The following is a 15,109-nucleotide window of genomic DNA, read 5'->3' as shown; positions in this document are numbered from 1 at the left end:
ACAGACTGGGACACAGGAACACCATGTTACACCACTTGGGAACAGGGCGCTGATTAGTCAGGCTATCTTTGCCGTGGAGAAGGAGGAACAGTTAACTGTCAATCTTCATTACCAAAGCAGGTAGGTGGATTCTGATTGGTCACAGTGTTGCTAAGGATATGGCAGAGTTGGGCTGTCTCCATGAGCTCTTTCCCTTTTGTAAAGGATACAAATTCCTTATGTCTACGTAAAACAGGCGGTGTGTGTCTGTGTATGGAGCTTTGAGCACATGCGCAGTCACTGCACTGTGAGCCTGGCTGATCATCGTAACTTAGATTCTAGGCTAAGTTGCTGCATCGTCTGGATTATTCAGTAAGTGATTTCTAATCACACGATCATATCTAATGATGGATTGAATATCATGAGGATTACAAATGCAAGGTGGTCGTTGCTCAAGTGAGACACAGTGCTTCAATCTGTTAAGCAGAGTCAATGGGCTGAAAGACCTATTTCTGATCTGTACACCTCTGAGAGAAACTGAATGAGACTTATGCAGCATGAGATAGAACAAACTGGTAATAAGGTTATGAATGTACATCAAGCTCTCCACCAGAGGCTGCAGCATGTACATTGCAATCTCCAAATTGAACTCATTATCTGCCCTTTAATCAGGGTTCAGCAAACATTTTTTTCTGAAGAAGGGTCCAGACCCAAAATATCAGCTTTCCTGCTTCTCTGATGCTGCCTGGCCTGCTGTGCTCCTCCAGCTCCGCACTATGTTATCTCCAGCAAGGACATCCTGGGTGGGAGGTTTGCGAGAACTCTTCGGGAGGATTTAAACTAGTGTGGCAGCAGTGTAGGAACCAAAACAACAGGCCAGTAAGTGCAGGGACAAAAGAAAGACTGAGGTATGCATAGCACAGAGTAACAGCAGGCAAAGCAAAGTCATGGGGTTCAGAGAGACTGGAGGTCTGGAGTGCATTTACTTCAATGCAAGAAGTATAACAGGTGAGACAGATGAATTAATATCATGGATTACTGCATGGAATTATGATGTTATTGCCATTACAGAGACATGGTTAGAGGGGGGACAGGACTGGCAGCTTAACATTTCAGGATAGGGCTGTTTTAGACGGGACAGAAAGGGAAACAAAACGGATGGAAGAGTTAGGGATCACATCACAGCCATGTTGAGGGAAAACACATTGGAGGGATCCTGCAGTGAGGTATTATGGGTAGAACTCAGGAATAGGAAGGGTGAAATCACAATGTTGGCAGTTTTCTATAGACCTCCCAACAGCCCACGGGAGGAGCAGATATGTAGTCAGATACTAGGAAGGTATAACCAAACTAGCTAAGTTGGGCGACTGAAACTTTTCTCTTATTGACCGAGACTCCCTTAGAGCCAGGAGCTCAGATGGAAGGCAATTTGTTAGATGTGTCTAGGAGGGCTTTTTGAGACAGTATGTTGACAATCCAACCAGAAAGAAGGCCATACTAGACTTTGTATTAGAGAATGAGCCAGGATAGGTGAATGATGTTTCAGTAGCAGAGAATTTTCGGCTTAGTGACCATAATTCCATAAGATTTCGAGTGGTCATAGACAACGACAAGAGTGGCCTTTGGGTGAGGTTTAACTGGACAAGGGCTAATGACATCTAAATTAGACAAGAACTGGGGAATGTGGATTGGGAGCAGTTATTTAAAGGGCAAATCTACATCTAGCATGTGGGAGGCTTTTGAAGACCAGGTGATTAAAGTGCAGGACATGCACGTCCCTGTGAAACAGAAGGATAGGAATGGCAGGATCCAGGAACCATGAAAGACAAGGGAAATTGTAAACTGAGTCAAAAGGAAAAAGGAAGGTTTAGGCAGTTACAGACTGATGAAGTCATTAAGGACTACAGAGAAATTAGGAAGGAACCTAAATGCAGAATTAGGAAGCCTACAAGGAGCCATGAAATGTCTTTAGCAAACAGGGTCAAGGAAAAAGCCAAGGCTTTTTATGCATATATTAGAAGGAAGAGGGTAGCAAGGGAAAGAGTAGGCCCACTCAAGGACAAAGGAGGGAAGTTGTATGTGGACCCACAAGAAGTGATAGAGATAAGTACTTTCTATCAGTGTTCACTGAGGAGAAGGACATAACTGATGTGGAGATCAGGGATGAGTGTGTGAATACTGTAGAGAATCTCAATATCTTGAAGGAGGAAGTTTTCAGTATCCTAAATTGGATTTAAGATAGCGACGTCCCTGGGACCAGATGGGATCTATCCCAGGTTACTGGAAAAGCAAAGGAAGAAATTGCTGGGTCATTAGCAGATATTGTCACATCCTCTTTATCCACAGGCAAAGTGGCACAGGCTTGGAAGTTCCAGAGAACTGGATATTAGCCAATGTCATTCCCTGAGAACCTAGAACACAGAACATTGAACATCAGAGCGCAATACAGACCCTTTGGCCCTCGATGTTGCGCCAACCTATGAAATCAATCTGAAGCCCATCTAACCTACACTATTCCATTATCATCCTTGTTTAAGAAAGGAAGCAGGGAGAATCTGGGAAATCTGGGCTGGTGAACCTAACGTCTATGCGGGGGCGGGGGGGGGGGAGCTCTTTGACAAGATATTGAGGGACAAGATATATACACATTTGGAAGAAAATGGAATAGTGAGCAACAGGCGGCATGGTTTTGTATGGGGAAGATCATGTCTGACCAATTTAATCGAATTTTTTGGAGAGGTGACCAAAGAGGTTACCAAAAGGTAATTGATGAGGAAAGAGCTGTGGATGTAGTTTATATGGACTTTAGTAAAGCATTTGACAAAGTCTCACATGGCAGATTAGTACAAAAACTAAAATCACATGGGATTCGGGGTGGGCTGGCTAGATGGATACAAAACTGGCTTGGTCCCAGAAGTTAGAGGGTAGCAGGGGAAGGGTGTTTTTCAGAATGGAGACCAGTAACTAGTGGTGTTCTATAGGGATCAGTTTTAGATCCTCTGTTGTTCCTAGTATATATAAATGATCTGGAGGAAAATGTGAGTGGTCTGATTAGTAAGTTTGCAGATAACACTATTGGTGGAGTTGCTGATAGTCGTTGACCATCGTGAAAGGATACAACAGGATATCGACAGATTGGTGACTCGGGTACAGAAAACGGTAGATGGAGTTTAATCCAGACAAATGCGAGGTGATGCATTTTAGAGGATCAAGTTTATGTGTGAATTATACAGTGAATGGCAGAACCCTTAAGAACATTAACATTCAGATTGATCTGCGCGTGCAGGTCCACAGTTCCCTAAAAGTGGTAACACAGGTGATCAAGGTCATTAAGAAGGCATACGGCATGTTTGCCTTCATCGGCTAGGACTTGGAGTACAAGAATTGGCATAACATGTTGCTGCATAAAACCCTTGTTAGGCCGCATTTGGAATATTGTGTGCAGTTTCGGTCAACAGAGTGAAAGCTTTGGAAAGAGTACAGAGAAGTTTCACCAGGATGTTGTCCGGTTTGAGGACAATGGCTATGACAAATGGTTAAAAAGACTAGGACTGTTTTCACTGGAAAGACGGCGGCTGAGAGGAGACTACAAAACGATGAGCGGTATAGATAGGGTGGATATTCAAAGGCCTTTTTCCCCAGGGTTGAAGTTCCAATTGCAAGGGGATACAGGTTCAAGGTTAGAGGCGGAAAGTTTAAGGGAGATGCGTGAGTAAAGTTTTATTTTTACAGAGTCGTAGGAGCCTAGAACACACTGCCAGAGGTGGAGGAGGAAGTGGGCACTTTGGTGACATTTAAGAGGCACCTGGATGGTTACATGAATAAGGAGGGAATAGAGGGATACAGACTGAATAAGAGCAGAAGGTTAGGACGTGATGATTGGCACAGGCTTGGAAGGCAGAAAGGCCTGATCCTGTGCTGTATTTCTCTTTTATATTCTTTTTGTTCTTTTGATGATGTGGGCCTGAAAGATCCCCTGAAGAATTTGGTTCTACTTATGTTGTGGAACATCTGGCAAATGTGATCCTGAGGTAATATCCAGACATGTAAACCTTGCTAAGGCCTCACTGTGGTCACATTGACCAAACATCATTATATGGAGAGCATGCAGAGGAGATTTACCAGGACTGAACGGCAGGTCTTATGGGGAAAGGTTGAGGGAGCTAGGGCTTTTTTCATTGGAGTGAAAAAGGATGAGAGATAATAGGAACTGCAGATGCTGGAGCATCCGAGATAACAAGGTGTAGAGCTGGATGAACACAGCAGGCCAAGCAGCATCTTAGGAGCAGGAAAGCTGATGTTTTGGGCCTCGGCCCTTCATCAGAAATGGGGGAGGGGGAGAGGGATCTGAAATAAACAGGGGGAGGCGGATTGAAAATGGATAGAGGAGAAGATAGGTGGAGAGGAGACAGACAAGTTAAAGAGGCGGGGATGAAGCCAGTAGAGGAGAGAGTGTAGGTGGGGAGGTAGGCAGGGGATAGGTCAGTCTGGGGAGGATGGACAGGTCAAGAGGGTGGGATGAGGTTAGTAGGTAGGAAAGGGGAGTGTGGCTAGAGGTGGGAGGAGGGGCTAGGTGAGAGGAAGAACAGGTTAGGGAGGCAGGGAAGAGCTGGGCTGGTTTTGGGATGCAGTAGGGGGAGGGGAGATTTTGAAGATTGTGAAATCCACATTGATACCATTGGGCTGCAGGGTTCCCAAGCAGAATATGAGTCACTGTTCCTGCAACCTTCCGGTGGCATCGTTGTGGCACTGCAGGAGGCCCAGGATGGACATGTTGTCTAAGGAGTGGGAGGGGGAGTTGAAATGGTTCGCGACTGGGAGGTGCAGTTGTTTATTGTGAACCAAGTGTAGGTGTTCTGCCAAGCAGTCCCCAAGCCTCCGCTTGGTTTCCCCAATGTAGAGGAGGCCACAACAGTTACAGCAGATGCAGTATACCACATTGGCAGATGTGCAGGTGAACATCTGCTTGATGTTGTAAGTCTTGTTGGGGCTTGGGACGGGAGCGGGGGGCGAGAGCAGAGGTTGGGGGCAGGTGTAGCACTTCCTGTGGTTGCAGGGGAAAGTGCTGGGTGTGGTGGAGTTGGAGGGGAGTGTGGAGCTGTCAAGGGAGTCAGAGAGAGAGTGGTCCCTCCGGAAAGCAGACAAGGGTGGGAAAGGGAAAATGTCTTTGGTGTTGGGGTCGGATTGCAGATGGCAGAAGTGTTGGAGGATGATGCTTTGGATCTCCTCTCCTTTATTTCTGAAGAAGGGTCTAGGCCCGAAACGTCAGCTTTCCTGCTCCTAAGATGCTGCTTGGCCTACTGTGTTCATCCAGCTCCACACCTTGTTATCTCAGATGCTGTCTCCTCTCCACCTATCTTCTCTTCTATCCATCTTCAATCCACCTCCTCCTCTCTCCCTATTTATTTCAGAACCCTCTTCCCCTCCCCCATTTCCAATGAAGGGTCTAGGCCCAAAATGTCAGCTTTCCTGCTCCTAAGATGCTACTTGGCCTGCTGTATTCATCCAGCTCCACACCTTGTTATCAAGGATGAGAGATGACTTGACAGAGGTTTACAAGATGATGTGAGGCATAGATAGAGTGGATAGTCAGAGACTTTTTCTCAGGGCAGAAATGACTATTACAAGGGGGCATAATTTTAAGGAGACTGGAGGAAGATATAAGGAAGATGATAGAGGTAGGTTCTTCACAGAGTGGTGGGCATGTGGAATGTGCCGAAGTATTGGCAGTGGACTCAGATACTTGAGAGACTTCTAAATGACTCTTGGATAGGCACATGGAGGATAGTAAAATGTAGGGTATGCAGGCTAGATTGCTCTTAGTAGGAGAAAAGGTCGGCACAACATCATGGGCCAAAGGCCTTGCACAGTGCTGAACTGTTCTTTGTTCTATGTTCTGAAACAGGATGACATCAAATAAAGAGACGTTGTACTCACTGGTGGTCCCACGGTTTCTAACAACAGGACCCGCCACTGCACATGGTGAACAGTCACGTTTGGAGACAAGTTGTTGGTTGAAATTGTGTCAGGGTGGTAACCAGCTGGGGGGCCACGCACAACAGGATTCATGTTTTGTGCTTCACTGCGCTCACATAAATACAGGCTGCCCACAACAGGTATTTGGTGATATTCTCCTTTCATCCCGTCCTATGACTGGCTATGTACTACAGCTTGAGAGTGACAGGCTGTTCACGTGCTTCTTCGACATTGCCAGTTTCTTTACTAAAAAAGCCTCAGATAATCCAAATGAGTCTTATAGGGCTCTGAGCAATGTGGGTTCTGGTGAGGTTTGGGGCAGAACAGTTTGAGACTGGTGAGGTGAGATCCTTATGACGCAGTGGCAAGATGCCAATGAAGGGGGAACTAAAGCTTGTTAAAGACCTTGTTAACATCACAACTCACCCTATTAATAGACATCTTCCTCTCTTACCACACAAGCTATAGATTGAGAAACGGAGGGCAGAGCAGGACTGGCTCCCAGCTTTGCTCAGTACCACTTCCTGTTGGACAGTGGGCACTACCTGGGCACACTCCACGGGCACTTACCACATGCGCCCCATGTCCATGGACACTGGCTTCTGCCATACGCCAGCCTCTATGAACCTTCATGGTACATCTCCAATCCACTTACAGGACGTTCCTGATCTTCGATATTACACCTCAGGCTGGTACGGTAACCCCCACTGTAACACTGCAGCAAGGACACAGTGCGTTCAGGGATATATCCCCAGCTCATGGACTGCACCAGGCTGTATCCCCGGGCTCCTCACTTACTCTCAAAGGACCTGTCTGGATGCTCACAGCATCTCTGCCTTGTGCTGCCATTTTACACATTGCCCCTTCAGCTACACATACTAGCCTCACATTGTTACTACCTTGCTGTGCTGTTTAGCACAGACGCAAAGCTAGAAAATTTGTCATAGTTATCAGTTAATTCAAGAGGGATAGCCTTCACTCAGGGGATCCCTGCACAGTAAGGCAAGGGCAGCCTCTGATACTGGAGGTGGGTCTGCTCGAGACAGCCAGAATCAGGTTTCTCTCCTCATAATAGAGGAGGAGCCAGCCATAAGGACTGCCCACCACCCATCTTGGCTCTTCTCTGCCATATTATGGGTTGTTTCCTCCTGGAAGCAGAGAGAGGTGGGTACTAAGGGAGATAGAAATGGGTGGCACAACTATTATTGCTGGTGGAGGTAGGGAGGTGTCCCGAGTGAGTGAGCAGGGTACTACAGGGGTAAGCACTGTCACAAGCTGGGGTATGTGAAGGTGAGTTAGGGAGATACTGCAGACAATAATGAGTGGTACAGCATAAGCCTTGGTGGCAAGTGAATACATTAGCAGAGCTAGAATTCAAGTATGACGTGTCAGAAAAGAGATAGTAGCACTCAGACTAGCATAGTAGCGAAGGTCATTAAACAACTTTCCTACAGTGCTGACCGTGCCTCAGATGGCTGAGACTGATACAGGAAACCTCGTGGTGACAAAACCCTCCAAAAACTTGACACAACTGGCACTTAGCCAAAATAAAACCACATCTGACTCAGCCCACTGACATTGGCACAATATTGTGTCACTTATCTGACTCTGTCTTCATTGAACTCACAAACATGGCAACTCATGCAGTTGAGTTCAAGTTCAATGTTACATGTCCACCCAAATAGATGGCATTGTCACAGAATTGCTCTCTTGACCCAGCTCTCACTAATATCTTCAGTGGAAAGACCACTAACTGCCCATTCCTTCCATACATCTGATGTGAGACTTCTGTGATATTTGAATCTGAATGATTTAGCTACTTGAAGGAATTTCTTTCCCCAATTTATGATAAAGTCCACCCTGTCTCAGATTTTCCTCTGAAATGAAGCAGTTAAACAAACTCACGTCTCAATGGATTCACTGAGAAGCTGGACAATGGATTCTCTCCTACAATCTATAGAAAGCTTACATTCACCAGTTTTACCCACTACAAGATCAATCTGGCCTGTAAGCTGGTGAATAGGGCCCTAGCTGTCTGCTCACTGTGTATGTTTGACACGGAGATGGGACATTTCCAAAAACTATCCTGCATTATAATGGATACTCCGATCCAGTCATCACTCAATGTGAATCGCACAAACTCAGGGATGGGTCTCTAGCCATCACTTCTGGCAGTCAGTGGATCACCCGAGAAGAGGGAAGGTGTCTCAGAAACGTGACCAACAGCTGAAATTAACTGTCTCACATTGCTGCTGCTATTATGCAGTAAATCCATGAGCGGTTTTCTGCATTATCAAGGAGCCAAATGTCAAGCCAAATGGACATTTTCTCTACCATAAAAATGAGTAATGTGGCACGTGAGTATCAGTGCTGGTGCGATGGCAGGTCAGTAGGCCACACTCCCCAGAGACTGGAAGACCATGTCAAACAACATGTCTTGTTGCCCATTTCCAAGTGGACAACACAATCTCAGAAATGTCTATCCACCATTTGATGTAATTTTAGTTTAATAGAATAGAATCCCTACAATGTGAAAACAGGCCATTCAGCTCAACAGGTCCACACCGCCCCTCCAAAGAGCGTCCCACACAGACCCACCCCTACACTTTCCTTGTAACCCTGCCTAATCCACGTGACTTACACATCTCTGGACACTACAGGCAATTTAGCATGGCTAACCTACCTACTGTGCACATCTTTGGACTGTGGGAAGAAACCGGAGCACCCAGAGAAAACCCACACTGACACGGGGAGAATGTGCAAACTCCGCATACACAGTTGCCCGAGGGGAAGTCAGGTCCCTGGAGCTGTGAGGCAGCAATACTAACCGCTGAGCCACTGTGCTGGAGTGACTGGAAATCACTTACTGAATAATCCAGACCATGCTGAGACTTAGCCTAGAATCTAAGTTACGATGATCAGCCAGGCTTGCAGTGCAGTGACTGTGCATGTGCTCAAAGCTCCATACACAAACACACACCACCTATTTTATGTAGACATAAGGAATTTGCACAGACAGTGCATCCTTTACAAAAGGGAAAGTGCTCATGGAGACAGCCCAATTCTGCCATACCCCTAGCAACACTGTGACCAATCAAAATCCACCTGCCTGCTCTGACAATGAAGATTGCCAGTTAACTGTTCTTGCTCCATCTGCATGGCAATGATAGCCTGACCAATCAGCATCCTGTTGCAATGCAGTATAAGGTGGTGTTCCTGTGTCCCAATCTGTCTCCTGCCTCCTGCCTCCTGCCTCCTATTCTTGAGCAGTGAACAACAAGAAGTTTCAGCTTCTCATCTCCTTTCTGCAATGTTGATATTCTGTTACATCAAACAATTATTCTCTCTTATTGTACTCCATCTGACATCTTGTTGTCCACTGTGTGTATCTTTCTGCCCCTGTAGTCATCCCTTCATAAAGCATGGAAAAGGCTTTTCAGCCCATTCAGTATTCACTGACATAACTACCACTATAGGCGCACTAAACCCAATTTCCTGCATTTTCCCCATATCCTTGAATGTTATGATATTTGAAATACTCATCCAAATATTTTTTAAAGGTTGTAAGGTTTCTGGCCTCCACCACCTTCCCAGACAGTGCATTCCAGATTCCCACCATCTGCTGAGTGAGGAAGTTTTCCCCCATATCCCCTCTGAATCTCCTGGCCCTTACCCTACAACTACGCCCTCACCTAAGGAGAACAACTGCTCTCTATTCACTCTGTCCGTACCCCTAATGATATTATATGTCTTAATCACATCCCTCAATCTTCTCTGCTCTAAACAAAACAACCCAAGCCTGTCTAATCTCTCCACGTAGCTCAATTTCTGCATCTCAGACAACATCCTGGTAAACTTTCTCTGTACCCCTCTACTGCTATCACATCCTTCCTGAAATGAGGTGACCAGAACTGCACATAGTATTCCAGTTACAGCCTGACCCATGCTCTGTATAACTCCAACACTACCTCCTTGCTCTTATACTCTATACCGTGACTGATTAATGCAAACGTCCCATACGCCACCTTAACTATCCTATTCACTTGCCTGACCAACTTCAGGGATCTTTGAACAGTAACCCCAAGATCCCTCTGTCCCTCTAATGTACCCAGTGTCCTGCCATTTCTTAAGTACACCCTCATCTTGTTTCTTCTTCCCAAGTGCATCACCTCACACTTATCAGGGTTAAATACCACTTGCCACTGCTCGACCATACGACCGACCAAACAATATCTTTCTGTAACCTACAACCATCTTCTTTGCTATTAATCACTTTGCCAATCTTTGTATTGTTTGAAAATTTTCTTAATATTCCTCCCATCTTTTCATCAATATCATTAATGTATATAATAAACAATAAGGGTCCTACTACTGGTCCTTGTGGTACACTGCTGGACACCAACCTCCAGTCACTCAAACAGCCTTCTGCCACTATCCATTGTGTCCATTTACTAAGCCAGTTTCTGATCCCTCTTGCCAAGTTTCCCTCAATTCATATGTTTTAACCTTCTCAATCAATCAGTCTTCCACGTGGTACTTTTGGGACTCCTCTTTTCACCTAGTTTTATGTTGTTACCAAATGGGAATCATTACACTCAGTCCCTCTTACAAGTCATGAATATAAAAGGACAATACAGATTGGTCACATTATGTGAGCCATTAATCAGTGTTCTGTGCATTAATAGAGCCTTGGTAAGCTATTATCTCCAAATCAATGAGCTTCTCTTAGTTAACAACTTTAGGTGAATCCCTTTGAAAATCCAGATATTTACTGATTCTCCTTTACCACAACAGGTACAAATTTAAATCCTTTGGGGATTTGTCGAGCACGATTTCACTTTCAGAAAGTCAAACTTGCAAAAATGCTGTCACTTTATAAAGGTTAATTTGTCCTGGCTTTTTTTTTGAAGAGAGCTCGTAAAGGCAGAGGCACAGAAGTGGCTATCGCAGATGGCTTAAGTCAATAATTTAGGAAGTCTTAGAACATAGAACATAAAATATAGAACACTACACTGCAGTACAGGCCCTTCGGTCCTCAATGTTGCGCCGACCTGTGAAACCAAACTGAAGCCCATCTAACCTACACTATTCCATTATTATCCATATATTTGTCCAATGACCATTTAAATACCCTTAAACTTGGTGAGTCTACTATGGTTGCAGGCAGGGCATTCCACACCCTTACTACTCTCCGAATAAAGAACTTACCTCTGACATCTGTCCTATATCTATCACCCCTTAATTTAGAGTTATATCCCCTCATGCAAGCCATCTCCATCCGAGGAAAAAGGCTCTCATTGTCCACCCTATCTAATCCTCTGATCATCTTGTTATGTCTCCATTAGGTCACCTCTTATCCTTCCTCTCTGTAACGAAAACAGTCTCAAGTCCCTCAGCCTTTTTCTCATAAGACCTTCCCTCCATACCAGGCGACATCCTGGTGAATCTCCTCTGCACCCTTTCTGATGCTTCCATATCCTTCCGATAATGCGGCGACCAGAACTGTATGCAATACTCCAAGTGTGGTCGCACCAGAGTTTTGTACAGCTGCAACATGACCTCATAGCTCTGAAACTCAATCCCTCTACCAACAAAACCTAACACACCGTATGCCTTCTAAACAACCATACCAACCTGGGTGGCAACTTTCAGGGATCTACGTACATGGACACCAAGGTCTCTCTGCTCATCGACACTACCAAGAATCTTACCATAAGCCCAGTGCTCTGTATTCCTGTTACTCCTTACAAAGTGAGTCACCTTACACTTTTCCGCATTTAATTCCATTTGCCACCTCTCATCCCGACTCTACAGCTTATCTATGTCCCTCTGTAATCTGCAACATCCTTTTGCACTATCCACAACTTTACCGACTTTAGTGTCATCTACAAATTTACTAACCCATCCTTCTACGCCCTCATCCAGGTCATTTATAAAAATGACAAACAGCAGTGGCCCCAAAACAGATCATTGTGGTCTACCACTAGCAAGTAAACTCCAGGGTGAACATTTTCCATCAACTACCACCCTCTGTCTTCTTCCAACTAGCCAATTTTTGATCCAAACTGCTAAATCACCCTCAATCCCATGACTCCATATTTTCTGCAATAGCCTACTTGTGGGGAACCTTATCAAACACTTTACTGAAATCCATATACACCACATCAACCGCTTTACCCTCATCCACCTGTTTGGTCACCTTCTCAAAAGAACTCAATAAGGTTTGTGGGGCACGACCGACCTTTCACAAAACCGTGTTGACTATCCCTAATCAAATTATTCCTTTCTAGATGATTATAAATCCTATCTCTTATAATCCTTTCCAACACTTTACCCACAACCAAAGGAAGGCTCACTGGTCTGTAATTACCAGGATTGTCACTCCTCCCCTTCTTGAGCAAGGGGCAACATTTGCTATCCTCCAGTCTTCCGGCACTATTCCTGAACATAATGACAACATAAAGATCAAAAGCCAAAGGCGCTGCAATCTCCTCCCTAACTTCCCAGAGAATCCTAGGGTATATCCCATCTGGCCTAGGGGACTTATCTACTTTCCCACCTTCCAGAATTGCTAACACCTCTTCCTTATGAACCTCAATCCCATCTAGTCTAATAGCCTGTATCTCAGTATTCTCCTTGACAGCATTATCTTTTTCCTGTGTGAACACTGACGAAAAATATTCATTTAGCGCCTCTCTTATCTCTTCGGACTCCAAGCACAACCTCCCACTACTGTCCTTGACTGGCCCTAACCTTATTCTAGTCATTCTTTTGTTCCTGACATACGTATAGAAAGCTTTATGGTTTTTCTTGATCCTACCTGCCAAAGACTTCTCATGTCCCCTCCTGGCTCTTTTTATCTCTAAGTTTTGTTTAAACAATGGAAGGGAAGTGGCCAGTTCTCACAGATCAGGCTTTCTATTTTTTTTAAGCTGTAGTAGTCAGAAGCTGTTTGGGTCCCAGAAGAGTTAAAACTTCAGTAAATGATGCATAGCTGCTACTTTCTCTGAAATCGTTCTTGTTGTGGTTTGCTCCCGGATTGGAGAACTGCATGTAAGAATTTGTTCCTGAATCTACCTTTTTGCCTAGGAGTGTGTTTGTAGGATGTTACTACATTGGAACAGTTAGTTAGTGCTAGTTACTGTATCTATTATTCGGTTAAGTTTTCCAGTAGTTAAATTATTCCAAATTCCTTTTTTTTTGTTTGTATTTTAACTTTAGTGTTTAAATAAATTGTGTTTTGCTTAACGCCAAATAGTTTGACCAGTCACATTACATTTGGAACATGACACTTCATGTCTACCTTGAAAATAGTATTTAGTTAGTGTCTCGGCTACCTTCTTAAAATATTTTGAGGGCGATCTGGTCTGGGTCCATAACACACTGCTTCCAGCCAATCATATTCAAATTGCTTTGACCCCATAGATGGCCTAGTCATCCTCTCGGTGCCACCTGCCCTCCCACTCTCCCCCCTCATACACAGCTCCTGAAGCCTCGGCCCTAGCCTCTCCCTGACTGACCCCCCACAGCCTTCTCTGGCGCCAGACCTAGGTTCTCACCCTGCTTGGTCACCTCCAGCTCCGTTCCAGTCACTGACCTGTCATAGCACTTGCCGTGAAGCAGAGACTTGGCGTAACTATCAAGGGATGTCACGGGATCCGCCTTCCTGAATCCCTGCTCGGTGTCATCCAGTGTCACAAAGAAAGCAGCTTTCTCGATGGTGTCCAATGACACCTTGTTCTTGCCGTGGCTGAAGAATGACCTACGTGCTTCAGCCCAAGGGACCCTGGATCATAAGAAATAGGAGGAGGATTAGCCCATTGGACTTCACCATTCAATAAGATCACAGCTGATCTTTTTATTGGTTCAGCTCCACTTATTCGCCCACTCACTGTAACCTTTAATTCCTTTACTGTTCAAAAATCTATTTTTCTTAAAAACATTTAATAAGGTAACGTCAACTGCTTCACAGGGTGTGGGGAACACAAAGTGAGACACAGTTATCAAGGGAGACACACAAAGCCCAGAAAGTAGCAGTAAGGGGACACTCCTCACAGCCAGAATCAGTTTTACGGAGACTCCCGTCACATGAGCATTTGTTGCAAATATCTAATTGCCTCCTCGGCTAGCTATTGCAGGAAGCTGTGGGTAGATATAATGTTGTGGCACTGGGCACTGCCTTGGGAGTCAAAGTCCAGCAGCAACCGGTGCTAGTCAAATTCTGGGGGAGCTGTAAGTTCTTAGTTCCTGCTGGTCTCCGGAATGAAAAAGTCATGAATTTGCTTTCAAGACCTGTGGGATTCCTGGAGATCCTGTGTAACCCCGGGCTCTCTTTCTCTCTCTCTCTCTCACACACACACACACACACACACACACAAACACACTTTCTCACCTGTCTCCTGCAGTCAGAGCTGCCAGTTTCTCCTCCCCAGGCTGGACTGGTGACTGGTCATCGAGGATCTTTTGCATCTGAGTTTGGATCTCACGGGGCTTGAGGAGCCTGCCATTGTGATAGAGCCAGACCTTGTAGAAACGTCCCCGGTGGTAGACGGCTATGTGTTTGCTGTCCTTCAAGTGCTGCAGAGTGTCTAAGGGGCAACATAGAGGTATCATGTGAGAGAGAGAGAGAGAGAGAGAGAGAGAGAGAGAGAGAGAGAGAGATACAAAAAGAGAGAGAGAGAGAGGAGGGGAGAGAGAGGGCCATGCAGAAGGACAATGAGGAACCGCGACTTTTACTGGAGATGGAAAGTCAAAGCAGCCAGACGGATGCTGGAAAATGAGCTCCAAGCTCTGGCTGCTGTGCTGGTATTGAAACCAGCTCCAGCAGAAACGGAAACACAGACAGACACAAACTGTAGACACAGGCTGGTGTCAGAGTGACAGAGGAGTGCAGGGTGGAATGGTGACATCCAGACACAGGAGACAAGGTGCAGTCCTGGCAAGTGGGATAGCCTGCAGTTTTCATTGGACGACCTCTTCATGTCACCTTTGTTCAGGGCATGTTCCTGGCAAAATGGGATTGGAGGAGTGACTGGGAGGGGGTAGATTCACACCAGTAGTTGGACACTCTGGGAACATGCCCTGTCCGCAGGGTTCCCCACATTCCCTTTGGGAGACCGTGAGAGGGCACAGAGTGACAGCAGTACAGTCACTG

The 15,109-nt window shown here is 45.4% G+C and overlaps 1 protein-coding gene across 6 annotated transcripts in view; it reads right to left on the bottom strand.

The window, feature by feature from the left end:
- The window catches only part of LOC125459230 (carnitine O-palmitoyltransferase 1, liver isoform-like), a 47,935-nt gene that overhangs the window by 11,159 nt on the left and 21,667 nt on the right, over nucleotides 1-15,109 (bottom strand). For all 6 annotated transcript variants that reach the window (XM_048545383.2, XM_048545377.2, XM_048545381.2 and 3 more), the window contains 2 exons: nucleotides 14,348-14,543; nucleotides 13,553-13,741 (listed from right to left, as the gene is read on the bottom strand). In XM_048545383.2, the coding sequence (XP_048401340.1) occupies nucleotides 13,553-13,741; nucleotides 14,348-14,543 (385 nt within the window). The remainder of the gene's footprint in view (nucleotides 1-13,552; nucleotides 13,742-14,347; nucleotides 14,544-15,109) is intronic.

Source organism: Stegostoma tigrinum, chromosome 17 (genome assembly GCF_030684315.1).
Source record: "Stegostoma tigrinum isolate sSteTig4 chromosome 17, sSteTig4.hap1, whole genome shotgun sequence".
In the NCBI taxonomy this organism is placed as follows: Eukaryota; Metazoa; Chordata; class Chondrichthyes; order Orectolobiformes; family Stegostomatidae; genus Stegostoma; species Stegostoma tigrinum.
Note: the sequence above shows the minus strand (reverse complement) of the source record. Positions and strands in the feature narration are given on the sequence as shown.